This window comes from Nerophis ophidion, linkage group LG19 (genome assembly GCF_033978795.1).
Source record: "Nerophis ophidion isolate RoL-2023_Sa linkage group LG19, RoL_Noph_v1.0, whole genome shotgun sequence".
NCBI classification, from domain to species: domain Eukaryota; kingdom Metazoa; phylum Chordata; class Actinopteri; order Syngnathiformes; family Syngnathidae; genus Nerophis; species Nerophis ophidion.
In genome coordinates, this window is record NC_084629.1 from 12131986 (window position 1) to 12146394 (window position 14409).

Sequence of the window (14409 nt, forward strand, 5' to 3'; positions counted from 1 at the left end):
TGTAGCTGAGATAGGCGCCAGCGCCCCCCGTGACCCCAAAAAGGGAATAAGCGGTAGAAATGGTTGGCTGGATGGATTGAGATTGAAAGACAGAACTCGTGCTCGTCCATCCATCCATCCATTTTCTACCGCTTATTCCCTTTTAGGGGTCGCGGGGGGCGCTGGCGCCTATCTCAGCTACAATCGGGCGGAAGGCAGGGTACACCCTGGACAAGTCGCCACCTCATCGCAGGGCCAACACAGATAGACAGACAACATTCACACTCACGTTCACACACTAGGGCCAATTTAGTGTTGCCAATCAACCTATCCCCAGGTGCATGTCTTTGGAGGTGGGAGGAAGCCGGAGTACCCGGAAGGAACCCACGCATTCACGGGGAGAACATGCAAACTCCACACATAAAGATCCCGAGCCTGGATTTGAACCCAGGACTGCAGGAACTTCGTATTGTGAGGCAGTATTTTCAGTTTTTAAACTATTTTTGGATTTTACTTAAGATATGTATATAATGTATCATGCATACGTATACAACAATCACCATATCAAATAATATATTACAAATTAGTTGAAAAAAGCCATATTTTGTGGGGTTAGGTGCACTTTACGTCATCAATTTGCGACGGATGCGACCGTCTTATCGGTGACGTAATTTGTAGACGACCGTCGCAACTTTACGCATTAATAACAAGAATAGCAAACCCTGCGTTTATCATTTATTATCATGACTAAAACAAGCTTTGTGTGTCAGTATGCTCTAAAATCCTACACTATTGCACATTGATTTTTTTAGTAGCTGTTTTAATACACAAGGCGTCATGTCGTTTCTGGTGGATTCTGTCATCATGTTCACCTCTCAGGTACTGTGAGAAGTTGTTGTTTATTTTAAATTGACATGGTCTTACTAGTTATGTTTTTTAGTTCAACCTTGCTATTATGGGTTACAATTAAAAGTAAACGCAGGAAATAAATACAACATACTAGTCGTGTGTCTATGAAGGCATGTCCACGACGTTAGTAGTGCTGTGTACATTAATGTTTTGTCAATTTGCAGGTGCTATTCTTTGGATTTGGATGGCTATTCTTTGTGCGGAAGCTTTTCAAAGACTACGAGGTACTGTGATGAGACATGTTATGTTTTACTAGTCTTTAGTTCAGGGGTCACCAACGCGGTGCCCACGGGCACCAGGTGGCCCGCAAGGACCAGAGGAGTAGCCCCCTGGCCTGTTCTAAAAATAGCTCAAATAGCAGCACTTACCAGTGAGCTGCCTCTATTTTTTTAATTTTATTTATTTACTAGCAGGCTGGTCTTGCTTTGCTCGACATTTGTAATTCTAAGAGACACAAAACTCAAATATAATTTGAAAATCCCAGAAAATATTTTAAAGACTTGGTCTACACTTGTTTAAATAAATTCATTTATTTTTTTACTTTGCTTATTATAACTTTCAGAAAGAAAATTTTAGAGAAAAAATAAAACCTTAAAAATGATTTTAGGATTTTTAAACACAAAAACCTTTTTACCTTTTAAATTCTTTCCTCTTCTTTCCTGACAATTTAGATTAATGTTCAAGTATTTTTTTTATTTTTTATTGTAAAGAATAATAAATATATTTTAATATAATTCTTCATTTTAGCTTCTGTCTTTTCGACGAAGATTATTTGTGAAATATTTCTTCAAACTTATGATTAAAATTCAAAAAAAATATTCTGGCAAATCTAGAAAATCTGTAGAATCAAATTTAAATCTTATTTCAAAGTCTTTTGAATTTCATTTAAAATTTTTGTTCTTGAAAATCTAGAAGAAATAATGATTTGTCTTTGTTAGAAATATAGCTTGGTCCAATGTGTTATATATTATAACAAAGTGCAGATTAGATTTTAACCTATTTAAAACATGTCATCAAAATTTTAAAATTAATCTTAATCAGGAAAAATTACTAATGATGTTCCAAAAATTATTTTTTTAATGTTTTTTAATTTTTTCCAAAAAGATTCAAATTAGCTAGTTTTTGTCTTCATTTTTTTCGGTTGAATTTTGAATTTTAAAGAGTCGAAATTGAAGATAAACTGTGTTTCAAAATTCAATTTTATTTTTTTTCGTGTTTTCTCCTCTTTTAAACCGTTCAATTAAGTGTTTTTTTCATCATTTATTCCCTACAAAAAACCTTCCGTAAAAGGAAAAAAAAAATGTACGACGGAATGACAGACAGAAATACACATTTTTTTTATGTATATAGATTTATTTATTAAAGGTAAATTGAGCAAATTGGCTATTTCTGGCAATTTATTTAAGTGTGTATCAAACTGATAGCCCTTCACATTAATCAGTACCCAAGAAGTAGCTGTTGGTTTCAAAAATGTTGGTGACCCCTGCTTTAGTATCATTAATAAACTGTCAGCTTTCGTTTCTATTAAAGGTGTGTTTTCTTTTTTTACAGGTGCGTCAGTATGTGGTCCAGGTGGTCTTCTCCATAACCTTTGCTTTTTCATGTACGATGTTTGAGCTCATCATCTTTGAGATACTGGGTGCCTTAAGTAGCAGGTAGGCACACCATCTAGCTTCGTATTATCCATCCATCCATTTTCTACCGCTTGTCCGAGCACTGGAGCCTAACTAGAATATATTAAATTACCTTCATTGTCTGCTCTAAGTTCCAGGTACTTTCACTGGAAGCTGAACCTTCATGTGATTCTCCTGGTTCTCATTTTTGTGGTGCCTTTTTATATTGGGTATTTTGTCGTGAGCAACATACGCCTGTGTAAGTAAAGAAAAGACACTGATGCAACTTGACTGGGTTTATGTATACACACCAGTATTAAGACAAAAAGCTGTTTGCTCTGTGTACTGTAGTGCAGAGGCAGAAGCTGCTTTTTGCATGCATGGTGTGGTTTACCTTCATGTATTTCTTCTGGAAGTTGGGCGACCCATTTCCAATTCTTAGTCCAAAACACGGTAAGTCAGCGTCATCACTCCTGCTTGCATGCAAACAGTAAAACCACAGCACATTTATATATGTTATCATGTTCTCTTCAGGCATTCTCTCTATCGAGCAGCTAATCAGTCGTGTCGGTGTGATTGGAGTCACGCTCATGGCTCTCTTGTCTGGCTTTGGTGCCGTCAACTGTCCCTACACGTACATGTCATACTTCCTCAGGTGGGCACAGCTTTAAGTTTGCTCATAAATATGTTTCATTGGAGCCTGATCTTTATATTTAGGTGCAGGTGTCACCAACCACTTTGTTGTTTTCTACTGCGTATTGTTATCATATTTTGTATTTGTTCATGTTTTTATCTCGCAGCGGTTAGCCAAGGCCCAAGTTATGATTTTTTTTTTTTATTACTATTAATTATATTTTTCATTATTTATTGTATGTTGAAGTTATTCATTCTACCCATGGGGTCTTTAAAAGTCTAAAATCCTATCATTTAAATTTCAGACTTTAAATAGTCCTAAATTCTATTTAAATTTAGGAAGGTCCTAAAAATGACTATGAAAGGTTAAATATCTGAGACAATTCCTGGTCAATAGATCGACTTGTACTTTTTGGTCAGTATGTCTGTGTAACGGATGTATAATTTTTTTTATTATGTCTTTACAAAGTGATTAAAACGTTGTAATTCAAACTTTTTGAAACCTGCGTAGACTTTGGTATTGCAAAAAAAAAAAAAAAAAAAATATATATATATATATATATATATATATATAGAAAATGAATGGATATATATATATATATATATGTATGTATGTATGTATATATATATATATATATGTGTGTATTTCTTACTGCTGTACATACAACAATTTTAAATATTGATTCAATATCAATTATATACAACTATTAAAAGTCTTTTTATATTAACATTTTTGAATGTTTTAATATTGTATAGTTGTATTTTGTGTTTTTTTTCGACAGATATTAGTATTACATGCCTACTTATATTTCTTTAAGATTACATTTTGCATGTGTTTATAATTTTTGGATTTCATCGATATGTATTTGATTTGGTTTCTACTTGTATTCTTGTTTTATTTTTTAGATTTATATTTTTTTATATTAGATATCGTTAAGCCACTGTTTGTATTTTTATTACTACTATTAGTAAAGTTTGGTTTTATTATATGTATCTTATTTTGCAGTTCTTTTTGACCTCTTACAGGAATGTAACAGACAGTGACATCCTCGCTTTGGAGAGGCGGTTGTTACAAACTATGGACATGATTGTTAGCAAGAAAAAGCGGTAGGTTAAAGGAGTGTACATATTCTAAAAGTTTATATGCCATACATGTAAAAACATGTTTGTACTCGTGTAGCATCGCCATGACACGGAGACAGATGTACCAACGTGGAGAAGACCAGAACAAACAGACAGGATTGTGGGGCATGATCAAGAGCGTCACTTCGCCGCAAACGGCTAGCGAAAGTATTTTTCATTTAATTGTCCACTTCTGTGCTTAATTAGGAAAAAAAAGCATGACTTACACGTTTGTCTGTCTTTTCTCTCTCGGTGCAGACCTGTCTCTCATCCAGCAAGAGGTGGACGCTCTGGAGGAGCTCAGTCGACAACTTTTTCTGGAGACGGTAGACCTGCAAGCCACCAAGGTAACATGAACACAGTCGTCATTGAAAATTGCTCAAAACGGTTGACTTTTTTTGTACATTTCGCTGCTAGTAATGACACACTTTCTTTTCAGGAGCGTATCGAATACTCCAAGACGTTCCAGGGAAAGTACTTCAACTTCCTTGGCTATTTCTTCTCCATTTATTGTGTGTGGAAGATTTTTATGGTGAGGACACACAAGAATATAGTTAATGAATAATCACTATAAACTCTAATAGTACAAGATGTGTTTTATCCATCCTAGGCCACCATAAACATTGTGTTTGACCGTGTGGGGAAGACAGATCCTGTGACCAGAGGCATTGAAATAACAGTCAACTACTTGGGCATCCAGTTTGATGTAAGATCTCATGAAACTCACACTTATACACAAACGTTATACAAAACTATATGGATAAATCTAAAAAACAATTCCACCCCAATCGGTTTCATTTGCATGTTCTAACTTAGAGTTAGAAAAACTGTAATGATCCACATGGGAAATTGTTCCACACAGTAGCTCAGTTACAATGATGGAAAGTGTAAGGATGGAAAGGACAATGCAGGTATAAATAGACTAAATATAGCAATATAAAATATAACATATATACATAATATTTACATAATATATGTGCAGTATATTATATATGCTGATATATTATGGCAAAATCATTTATACAATATATAACAATTACCATGTACAATATTACAGTGTGGGCTTCACGGTGGCAGAGGGGTTAGTGCGTCTGCCTCACAATACGAAGGTCCTGCAGTCCTGGGTTCAAATCCAGGCTAGGGATCTTTCTGTGTGAATGCGTGGGTTCCCTGCGGGTACTCCGGCTTCCTCCCACTTCCAAAGACATGCACCTGGGGATAGGTTGATAGGCAACACTAAATTGGCCCTAGTGTGTGAATGTGAGTATGAATGTTGTCTGTCTATCTGTGTTGGCCCTGCGATGAGGTGGCGACTTGTCCAGGGTGTACCCCGCCTTCCGCCCGATTGTAGCTGAGATAGGCGCCAGCGCCCCCTGCGACCCCAAAAGGGAATGAGCGGTAGAAAATGGATGGGATGGATGGAATATTACAGTGTATGTGACAGCTGATAACTGTTTCAAAAATGAACTTACATTTCTAATTGTATATATTTGTGGGAGAAATTAAGCATTTTCAAGCATGAAAATAGCCAACTGAACTAAATATATTAATACTACAGTAGGATTGGCCACTAGATGAGTTCAACCAATCAGAGTGCGAGGTTCATTAACATGGCCACTGATGGGCTTAGCCTACGACAGCATCACTATACTGGATTAAAGGAGGGTAGCAATTTTATATCGGTGTAATTTTATGTCTAGAGCACACTCATAATGTTAAAAAACATATTTAGAAGGTCGTAAACTGTAAGCTAATATATTTTATGTATAATAAATCATTCCTACTTGGCAGAAACTCATTTATCATGGTCAGGCCGGGAACCAATTAACAGCTATACTATTACTACTATTTAAAATGTGTATCGGGCCTATCTTGGGCAACCTATTTTATTATTTGTTCAAGGTTCCTACGGTGAAGATGACTCATTTTTAGTAACCTGGGTAAGTTTTTTAGCATATAATTAGCAAATACATTGAAATGATTATTTTTCATGTATAGGCTCCAGCTACAGCCCGCGATCCCGAGAGGGACAAGCGGTAGAAGATGGATGGGTGGATGGAAGTATAATCTTAGAGACTGGGGGGAGGCAACATATGCAGTTTAAATACATTTGTTAAAGTGTATTAATTCAATAAGCAATCAGGGCAATGTCCAGGACTCTTTGCTTAAAGGGGACCTATTATTAGTACCTGTGTATTTGGGATCTGCATAAGTCCCGAAAATTTGAAATAAAATCATGGAGGCATTGCGGTGATATTTATGAAATAATCTTAACTTTTCTTCAGACTTCCTCAAAATGAGCCGCTTAGAATTTGCCCAATTTGTGGTGTTTTCCCCCCGTTGTGAAGTCAGTATGGAATAAATGTACATATAGATCTTTGCCAAGTCGGCCATTGTAGTCTGACGCTGCAGTCACAAAGTTCCTTCTTTTTCTCTATCCTTTTGATGTGGGGCAGACTGGCTCGTACATGTACATGCATCCTCCACTGTTTTCTAATACAAAGTAATGTATGGTTCTAACTTAAATCTGTCTGTAGACTCGCTATGGAAGCGCTAAAAACTACAACATGATTGACGGTAAGAAGACTCAGTCGAAGTGGAAGCACGTAAATAAAACAGCCCATAAAACGGCGTTTCCTTAAAAGACAGTCAGAAAGCGGCTTGAAGATGGTCTGTAAAACATAATCTATACAACATTTTGCCCAAAGAACCACCATTACATGTTGTATAGCCCACAAGAAAGTGTTTTAAATGTAGAAAAAAATCATAATATGATCTCTTTTAGAAAAAATAAGTTAATTGTAGTTAATTTTATCATGAATTTATACCGTATTTTCCGAACTATAGAATGCACCGATATGTAATCCACACCCACTAAATTTTATAAAAATAAAATTTTTCATATATTAGCTGTATATATAAGCCGCCGATATGTACGTTGTGAAATGAGTTATCCATCCATCCATTTTCTACCGCTTGTTCCTCTCGGGGCCGTGTGGGTACTGGAGCCTATCCCAGCTGCACTCGGACGAAAGGCAGTGTACACCTTGGACAAGTATCCACCTCATCACAGGGCCAACACAGATAGACAGACAACATTCACACTCACGTTCACACACTTGGGCCAATTTAGTGTTGCCAATCAACCTATCCCCAGGTGCATGTCTTTGGGACCTTTCTTTTTGTGGGGCACCCTGTTCCACTGTCTTGCCGTGGGAAATGAGTTATTTACACCGAAAGTTTTTGTAAATGTACCTCATTGAATTCCAAACGGTGCCTGTAACACAGCATTAAAACAGCTGATCAAACAAAACAGAAGACAGCATGAATTGATTAACGTGGGCCCCGACTTAAACAAGTTGAAAAACTTATTTGGGTGTTTCCATTTAGTGGTCAATTGTACAGAATATGTACTGCACTTTGCAATTTACTAATAAAAGTCTCAATCAATCAATCAATCACTCAATCAATCGTCATGGACCCACTTGCTGCAAATGCTAGCTCTCTAATCAGCTAAACAGACTCAATAACTCCACGGTGGAATTTTGGTGAATTCACTGAGGAATTTGTAAAAAGAATGACATTGTAAGTAAATAATACTAACACAGACAGTTGTAAACATGTTAGCATATTAGCTGATGCTAACGCTAGCTTGATTACATTACGATAGTACATACAGATATGCATGAGAACACTTCTATAACACTGGCGGCAGTTTATCAAGTATGAGTTGTTTTAGGTACATTTTAAAACTTACAAACATTGCTTGGAGTGTTGAATGAAGAAACCATACAAGTAGAAACGCTATGGATGACTCAAAAACAGAACAGCACTTGTACTGTACTTACCATGAATTGATTAACGAGGACCCCGACTTAACAAGTTGAAAAACCTATTCGGGTGTTACCATTTAGTGGTCAATTGTACAGAATATGTACTGTACTGTGCAATCTACTAATAAAAGTCTCAATCAATCAATCAATACTTTCAGTTTACAGCACTAAGCAAAAGAAAATACTGACATTCACCCCGCAGCACCTGCACTGAGTGAAGTAGTCCATAAAATGGCGCCATAGCACAAACTTTAACACACCTTTTCAGTCTCACTGACAGTATTTTATTCAAACTATTAATGGTGTATATTAGCATACATTTCAAGTTTATTTTCGACTTTCAGGTGAAGTTTTGGTCCCAGCACATCTCCTTCATCCTGGTGGGCATCATTATCGTGACGTCCATAAGAGGCCTTCTCATAACACTCACAAAGGTACAAGGATGACAAAATGGCGACCGGCGTTTGTTTTGTGTTTTAATGACACGTCTTCCTACGTAGTTCTTCTACGCCATATCCAGCAGCAAGTCTTCCAACGTCATTGTGCTGGTGCTGGCTCAGATCATGGTGAGATTACGCGTTCTTCCACTTCAGGCAACGGTGTAAACGTTTCCTCTTTTGTCCACGTCAGGGCATGTACTTTGTGTCGTCGGTGCTGCTGATGCGCATGAGCATGCCGCTGGAGTACCGCTCCATTGTCACGGAGGTGCTGGGAGAGCTGCAGTTTAATTTCTACCACCGCTGGTTTGACGTCATCTTCCTGGTCAGTGCCCTGTCCAGCATCCTCTTCCTCTACCTGGCCCACAAGCAGGCGCCAGAGAAACACATGGCCTTCTGACCTGCCCTCCACTGCTAGGCTTACATGTATTGTGGAATTAAAGCATCGCCATTATACATATTTTCTATCTTTAATCATATTTGTATTCCAGTGCAGTGTTCCTGAATCAGAAACAACTGTCATGGGAAAGAAATGCAGAATAAAAGGTTTTATTTGTACTTTGTATTCATTTGATTTTTTTAAATTTTTACTTTGTATTCATTTGATTTTTTTATTTTTTATTTAGTCAAAACACACTGGAGCAAAACCGCTTTTTTATATGTAATTTTTGAAATGATGTCATTAATTTCACAACAAAAGCAGTTTTTGTATTGAGGGCAAAATAAACATTCTTATTGTTTGCTGAAGTTATGTTTTTGTTGTTTGGGGATGTATTAATATTCAAAAGGATTTTTCAGTAAAAGAGCAATTAATCAGATTAAACAAGTCTTCGTGTCCGAAGGGGATATATTTATTATAGTATTAAGTATTTATTTTCTGTACCCCCACAAAGTCTATTAAACTATTAAATATATTTTCTCATGGGCCAAAATGATAGAAATACAATTGAAATTAAGAGAAGTCAGTGTGTACCTTGGTTTTTTTTTCAATTTCATGAATGGTAACGGCTTAGTTTTTCTCGCTATCTTGATAGGAATCGAACCCATGCCCTCTACTGTGCGCGTAGCTGTACTCTGTACTGATAATGAGTCAATGCATGACCAGTATTGTGTAAATAGCGAGCAACACAAGATGAGTACACCTCACATTGAACGTCCAATTTCTGAACATGCAGTCTGGGTAATCCTGAAGTCATCTTCCACGTCACTGGTGGGTTGTTACACATGTCGCTCAGTGAACCACAACTCACTCGGTGGCTGCAGCACTCATGCAGCCCCAGACCATGACACGACCATGCTTGAAATTTTGCTACTCTCCTTGTGTTGCTAGATACTTCGTCAATAATAGCTCTGTGTTGAAAGTAAAACTGCTATACAAAATGTACACAGACTACTCTTAAATTATATCCAGTTTACGTTCTATTGTATTGTCCCTTGAGAGGAAATCATAAATGCCTGTTGAAATGTGAGGGACGTACTCATTTTTGTCAGATGTGGATTGGCTGAGCTCTTGACGATGACAATTTTGCTTATGTTGTCATATTTGTTTTAATCTGCCCACAACATTAGGTACTCCAAATGGCATCCATTAATAAAATAATACACAGAACCACAATAATAATAACACACATATTTTTTGGTCCTGCAACAGAGATGTACCGAATATTGGGACCAGCAGGTGTAAAACGAAGCAAAGCAGTTTCGATTCAGCTTGAGTGTTGTCCCCTCTTAAAGTCTGTCATCCAAACTACTTTGAGAACAAGACGAAGATACAGATGCAGTCTGCAAATAGAGAAAAATAAGCAATTATTAACGACAGCATTGACAAGAAAAGTTGTGTGATTAAGGCCCTATTCTCCCAGGTGTTCATCTCCGCGGGTTCTGGCTGTGTGGCTTCTACTCCTTGATCTAAGTCTGTCATTGAGCGTCATCTTCCAAAATGCACACACTGGGTGGAGAAACTCCTTAAATGTGGGCGTTCTCTGCGTAATCTGGTATTTTACGTATTCCCTGTGGATTTAGGTACTTTTTTCTTACGCGCCTCTGCGGCTGGAATAAGTCCAGTGCCCTTGGAGGGTGAAACATTCAAGTTTGGAAGTAGTCATCACAAGTAATAAAATTGTACAAGAAACTTCCAGAAAGTCATCAAATATTTTCCAATCGTTCTCAAAAGGGACACCTGGAAACATCCATTGCGATGAAGATAAAAGGACCATAAACCCACTCTGTACACAGCAAAAACTGAAATCTAAGTAAGATTAAATATCTCAAATAAGGGTGATATTTGCTTATTTTCTATCTGATAAGACAATTCTTTTCACTAAGCAGATTTTACGTTTTAATTGTTTTAAGGGTTTTGGTCCTAAATGATCTCAGTAAGATATTACAGCTTGTTGCTGAGATTTTATGACCTATATTGAGTAAAACATGCTTGAAACTACAACATCAAGTGTTGCAAAGCTGTGTTATCAACACTCACAATTATACAATCTTTTTTTAAAGTAATCATTTCTTACTTCAAGCATGGAAAAAAAATCATGATGCCGAGCGCATATCATTATGTCAAGATAATGGCACTAGCATTTACTTAAAATAAGAATATTTTTCAACATATTCAGCAAAAAAAGTCTTTTTTTCTACCAAAAAAGTGTACTTGTTATTATTGAGAATATACTTATTTTGAGGTACTTTTGGGGTCATTTAGTTTAGCTGATTTTACTTGTTTTGGAAAGTCTTGACAAGCTGAATTTTCTTGTTCTATTGGCAGATAATTTTGCTTGGTTCAAATAAAATACCCCTAATTTTTGTATTTTTTTCTCGTTTTTGAACACTGACATTTTGCACTGTATTAACTATCAAAAGGGCCAACACAGACAGACAACATTCACACTCGGGCCAATTTAGTGTTGCCAGTCAACCTATCCTCTTTGGAAATGGGAGGAAGCCGAAGTACCCGGAGGGAACCCACGCGTTCACGGGGAGGACATGCAAACTCCACACAGAAAGATGCCGAGCCCGGGATTGCACCCAGGCCTACTCAGGACCTTCGTATTGTGAAGCAGACGCACTAACCCCTCTTCCACCGTGCTGCCCTGCATCTGGACAGTGATCACTGAACTGCAACATGTAACTACTGCAATTAACAGAAAACACATATACAATGTAACATCCATCACTTGTTTCCATTGTGTTTTTTGGATAATGTCAAACCGTCACGCTCGCTCGTTCAAGCACAAACAGCTGTCTAAGCACTTCTGACGCATCACAGCTTCACAAACATTTGTACAAAACACTACTCCTAACATCACAAATAGCAATATGGTGGTTATAATAACATGTTATACAAAGGGTAAGCAATGGATTATTATTTACATCCAGCCCAGAGGAAGACGACGGGGTTGTAGCGCGCATACACACACTACGTCACCATGGCGACGCACGTTTACGTGAGACGCACAACCTGGATGGCTATGCCCTTTTCAAAGTTAAAGTGTTTTCTTTTCTTATTTATGGATTTCAATGACATTTACAAGTGTGAGTAAAACTCTATGACTTTCACGCAAAGTGGCTAAGTCCGCCTTTATTACAGACTTATTCAATCACTTTTGCCCAATTTATGCGGGGGTGGGCGTGTCCTCAGGCTGGATGGGAGAATAAGAATAAAAGGAACGTGCGTAACTTCAAGCACGTAAAAAAACACTTAAGCACAAACATGAGAATAGGGCACTTTTTGCACAATTAGCAGTCACTTAGCTTTTATGTTGATTTTAACGTGGAAAAGTGCTTACTTTTGATTGAAATGCTTGATTTTTAAAGACATCGTTCACTTTGGGTTAAAATATAAATGTTTACTGTGTGTACGTCCCTTAATAGAATACCCAAAAGCTGCTCACCCTTTCTTTAGTGGGAGTTTGCTGTGCCTCCTCTTGGTTGTGAACCTGCGCTTGTGACGTCTCCTGCACAAGGTCGCGTGTGATGGCGACCCCTTTATCCTTGACTTGATCGGAAATGCTCTTTGGGACCACCAGCAGTTCCAGGGAGCTTCCACTGCTGCGGATCATGGCAACCACATCCTCGTGGGTGCTCTTTTCCACATTCTTCCCGTTGACCTCCACCACCATGTCGTCGTTCTCCAGACCGGCCTGGTCGGCGACTCCGCCCTTCACCACCTGAGACGAGCCGAGCCCCCTCATGTCACACTAGTTTAGATCCAAAGTTAGACAGATCTTGTCTTACCTCTGTGATGTACTGGCCAAACACACCCTGGATGCCGTTTAGGTGGAAGCCAAATCCAGCTGCTGCCTTTTCCATCTTACACAATTTAGTTTTGAGCTCTTCATTCTTATCCTTCTTTTCCTGAGCAGGTGTGGATGGTTTAACCAGGGCGGGTAAGGTGATTGCCTCGGAGTAACTCGGTGGGGAAAGAGAGTCCTTCTCCTCCTCCCAGAAAAGCATCGGTGACAAATTAGCCTGTGTGGGACACAGGCATATTTTATTAATTTTCTGCATTAAGCATATTACACTCACTTTACTAATAAGACCCTTGATATTTAAAAAAAAAAAAAAAGGTTACACCTTTTTTAATCAGACTTTTTACTGATCATTTTAAACTCTTTTTTTTAATTCCTTAGTTATTTTTTAGTTGTATTGATTGTTATTATTACTCTTATTATTCTCACCATTATGTGTTTTATTTATTTATTATTTATATCGACTTATTTTTTAAAATCTATGTTTTTATATATATATTTTTTTACATGAAAGAAGTGGCGTTTTTCCTCTATCCTCAGTGCCGTGCCAGGTCTTGTTATTGCCAATAGTGCTGTGCGTTTTTTTTTTTTTTTAAACTGGTGTAAAGTGCATTGTGTTGCAACCCTCCTGTGCATAAAAAAGTAATATACACTGGATATAAAGTTTGATGATTGACTGAAATACATCTGCACAATCCAGTCAGATCCAACACAAATCATCAACAATTCTTAACCGTTCTACTTATATTCAATATGGCATTTTCATTATTAGATATACCTAATAATGATGCAATGGGAGCTTACCTGAGCAAACACAAGGTCAGTGTCCTTGTCCACCACTAGAAGGCAGCATTTGTTGCCACTAAGCCTGATCATGTCCACCACCTGTTCATGAGTACAGCCGTTCACCTCCTGGCCGTCCACAGCCACCAGCCTATCCATGTCCCTGAGACCTTCTCTCTCGGCTGGACTCGCACTGTCTACGTCCCTAATAAAGTGTCCTGTAGGCATGGGGGCTGTCAGCATGCACTCATCTTCAGGGTTAAAATGTTTGCAATAGACCTGCCTTCAATATTGGGCTCCTCTTTGAGCAGGAAGCCGTAACCACCGGGCCCTTTGGTGAGGTAGACGATGCGTGGATGATGAGGGAGACACTTGGTAGTTGCAAAGCGCGCAGTTATATTCATGTGCACGCTTTGGTAGTACCTGTCCGCCTCGTTGTCCACCAGGAGGAACATGAGGCTGTTGCCCGCTGTCTTGATCTTGTCCACCACTTGTTCGTGCCCGGCACTCTCTACGTTCTCCCCGTTGATTTCCACAAGACGGTCGTTAACTTTGACACCAGCCCGGTCTGACGTGCTGCCGGGCACCACCTCCGTCACAAAAATGCCCCGCTCGCCTAAAGAGGATATACATTATTGATGTTAAATTCTGGGTGCCTTTTAGTTATTTTTCATTGAATTTTGAATGTCATCATTTGAATAAGCCATTTATCAGAACATAAACTAATGCAATTATATATTTTAGGATGTCAATTCAAAAAACTTGCCTTCTATTTTTGTCATTTCCATTTGTCATCCAAATGGCAGTATTTTTCCCCATTTAAAGTATGCAGCAAAATTCCCCCCTGAAC

General features: G+C 38.0%; 2 protein-coding genes across 3 annotated transcripts in view; one reads left to right on the top strand and one right to left on the bottom strand.

Moving 5' to 3' along the window:
* The first annotated feature begins 615 nt into the window (after positions 1-615).
* si:ch73-390b10.2 (Golgi pH regulator) lies at positions 616-9273 on the top strand. Its single transcript, XM_061879177.1, has 14 exons — positions 616-858; positions 1053-1112; positions 2440-2543; positions 2654-2760; positions 2853-2954; positions 3036-3156; positions 4161-4241; positions 4315-4424; positions 4515-4603; positions 4696-4788; positions 4867-4962; positions 8434-8523; positions 8590-8655; positions 8720-9273. The coding sequence occupies exons 1-14, from the start codon at positions 817-819 to the stop codon at positions 8924-8926; spliced, it is 1368 nt and encodes a 455-aa protein (XP_061735161.1). The 5' UTR covers positions 616-816; the 3' UTR covers positions 8927-9273.
* The window catches only part of pdzk1 (PDZ domain containing 1), an 11384-nt gene continuing 5703 nt past the window's right edge, over positions 8729-14409 (bottom strand). For both annotated transcript variants that reach the window (XM_061879175.1, XM_061879176.1), the window contains 5 exons: positions 13843-14175; positions 13581-13777; positions 12763-12996; positions 12420-12695; positions 8729-10308 (listed from right to left, as the gene is read on the bottom strand). In XM_061879175.1, the coding sequence (XP_061735159.1) occupies positions 10255-10308; positions 12420-12695; positions 12763-12996; positions 13581-13777; positions 13843-14175 (1094 nt within the window). In that variant the 3' untranslated portion in view covers positions 8729-10254. The remainder of the gene's footprint in view (positions 10309-12419; positions 12696-12762; positions 12997-13580; positions 13778-13842; positions 14176-14409) is intronic.

Bases quoted from the DNA above. Each gene is read 5' to 3' on its own strand.
- si:ch73-390b10.2 (XM_061879177.1), top strand. From the start codon at position 817: ATGTCGTTTCTGGTGGATTCTGTCATCATGTTCACCTCTCAG. The intron at 2,544-2,653 runs GTAGGCACACCA...GTCTGCTCTAAG, and splicing joins CTGGGTGCCTTAAGTAGCAG to TTCCAGGTACTTTCACTGGA. The intron at 8,656-8,719 runs GTGAGATTACGC...TGTCCACGTCAG, and splicing joins TGGTGCTGGCTCAGATCATG to GGCATGTACTTTGTGTCGTC.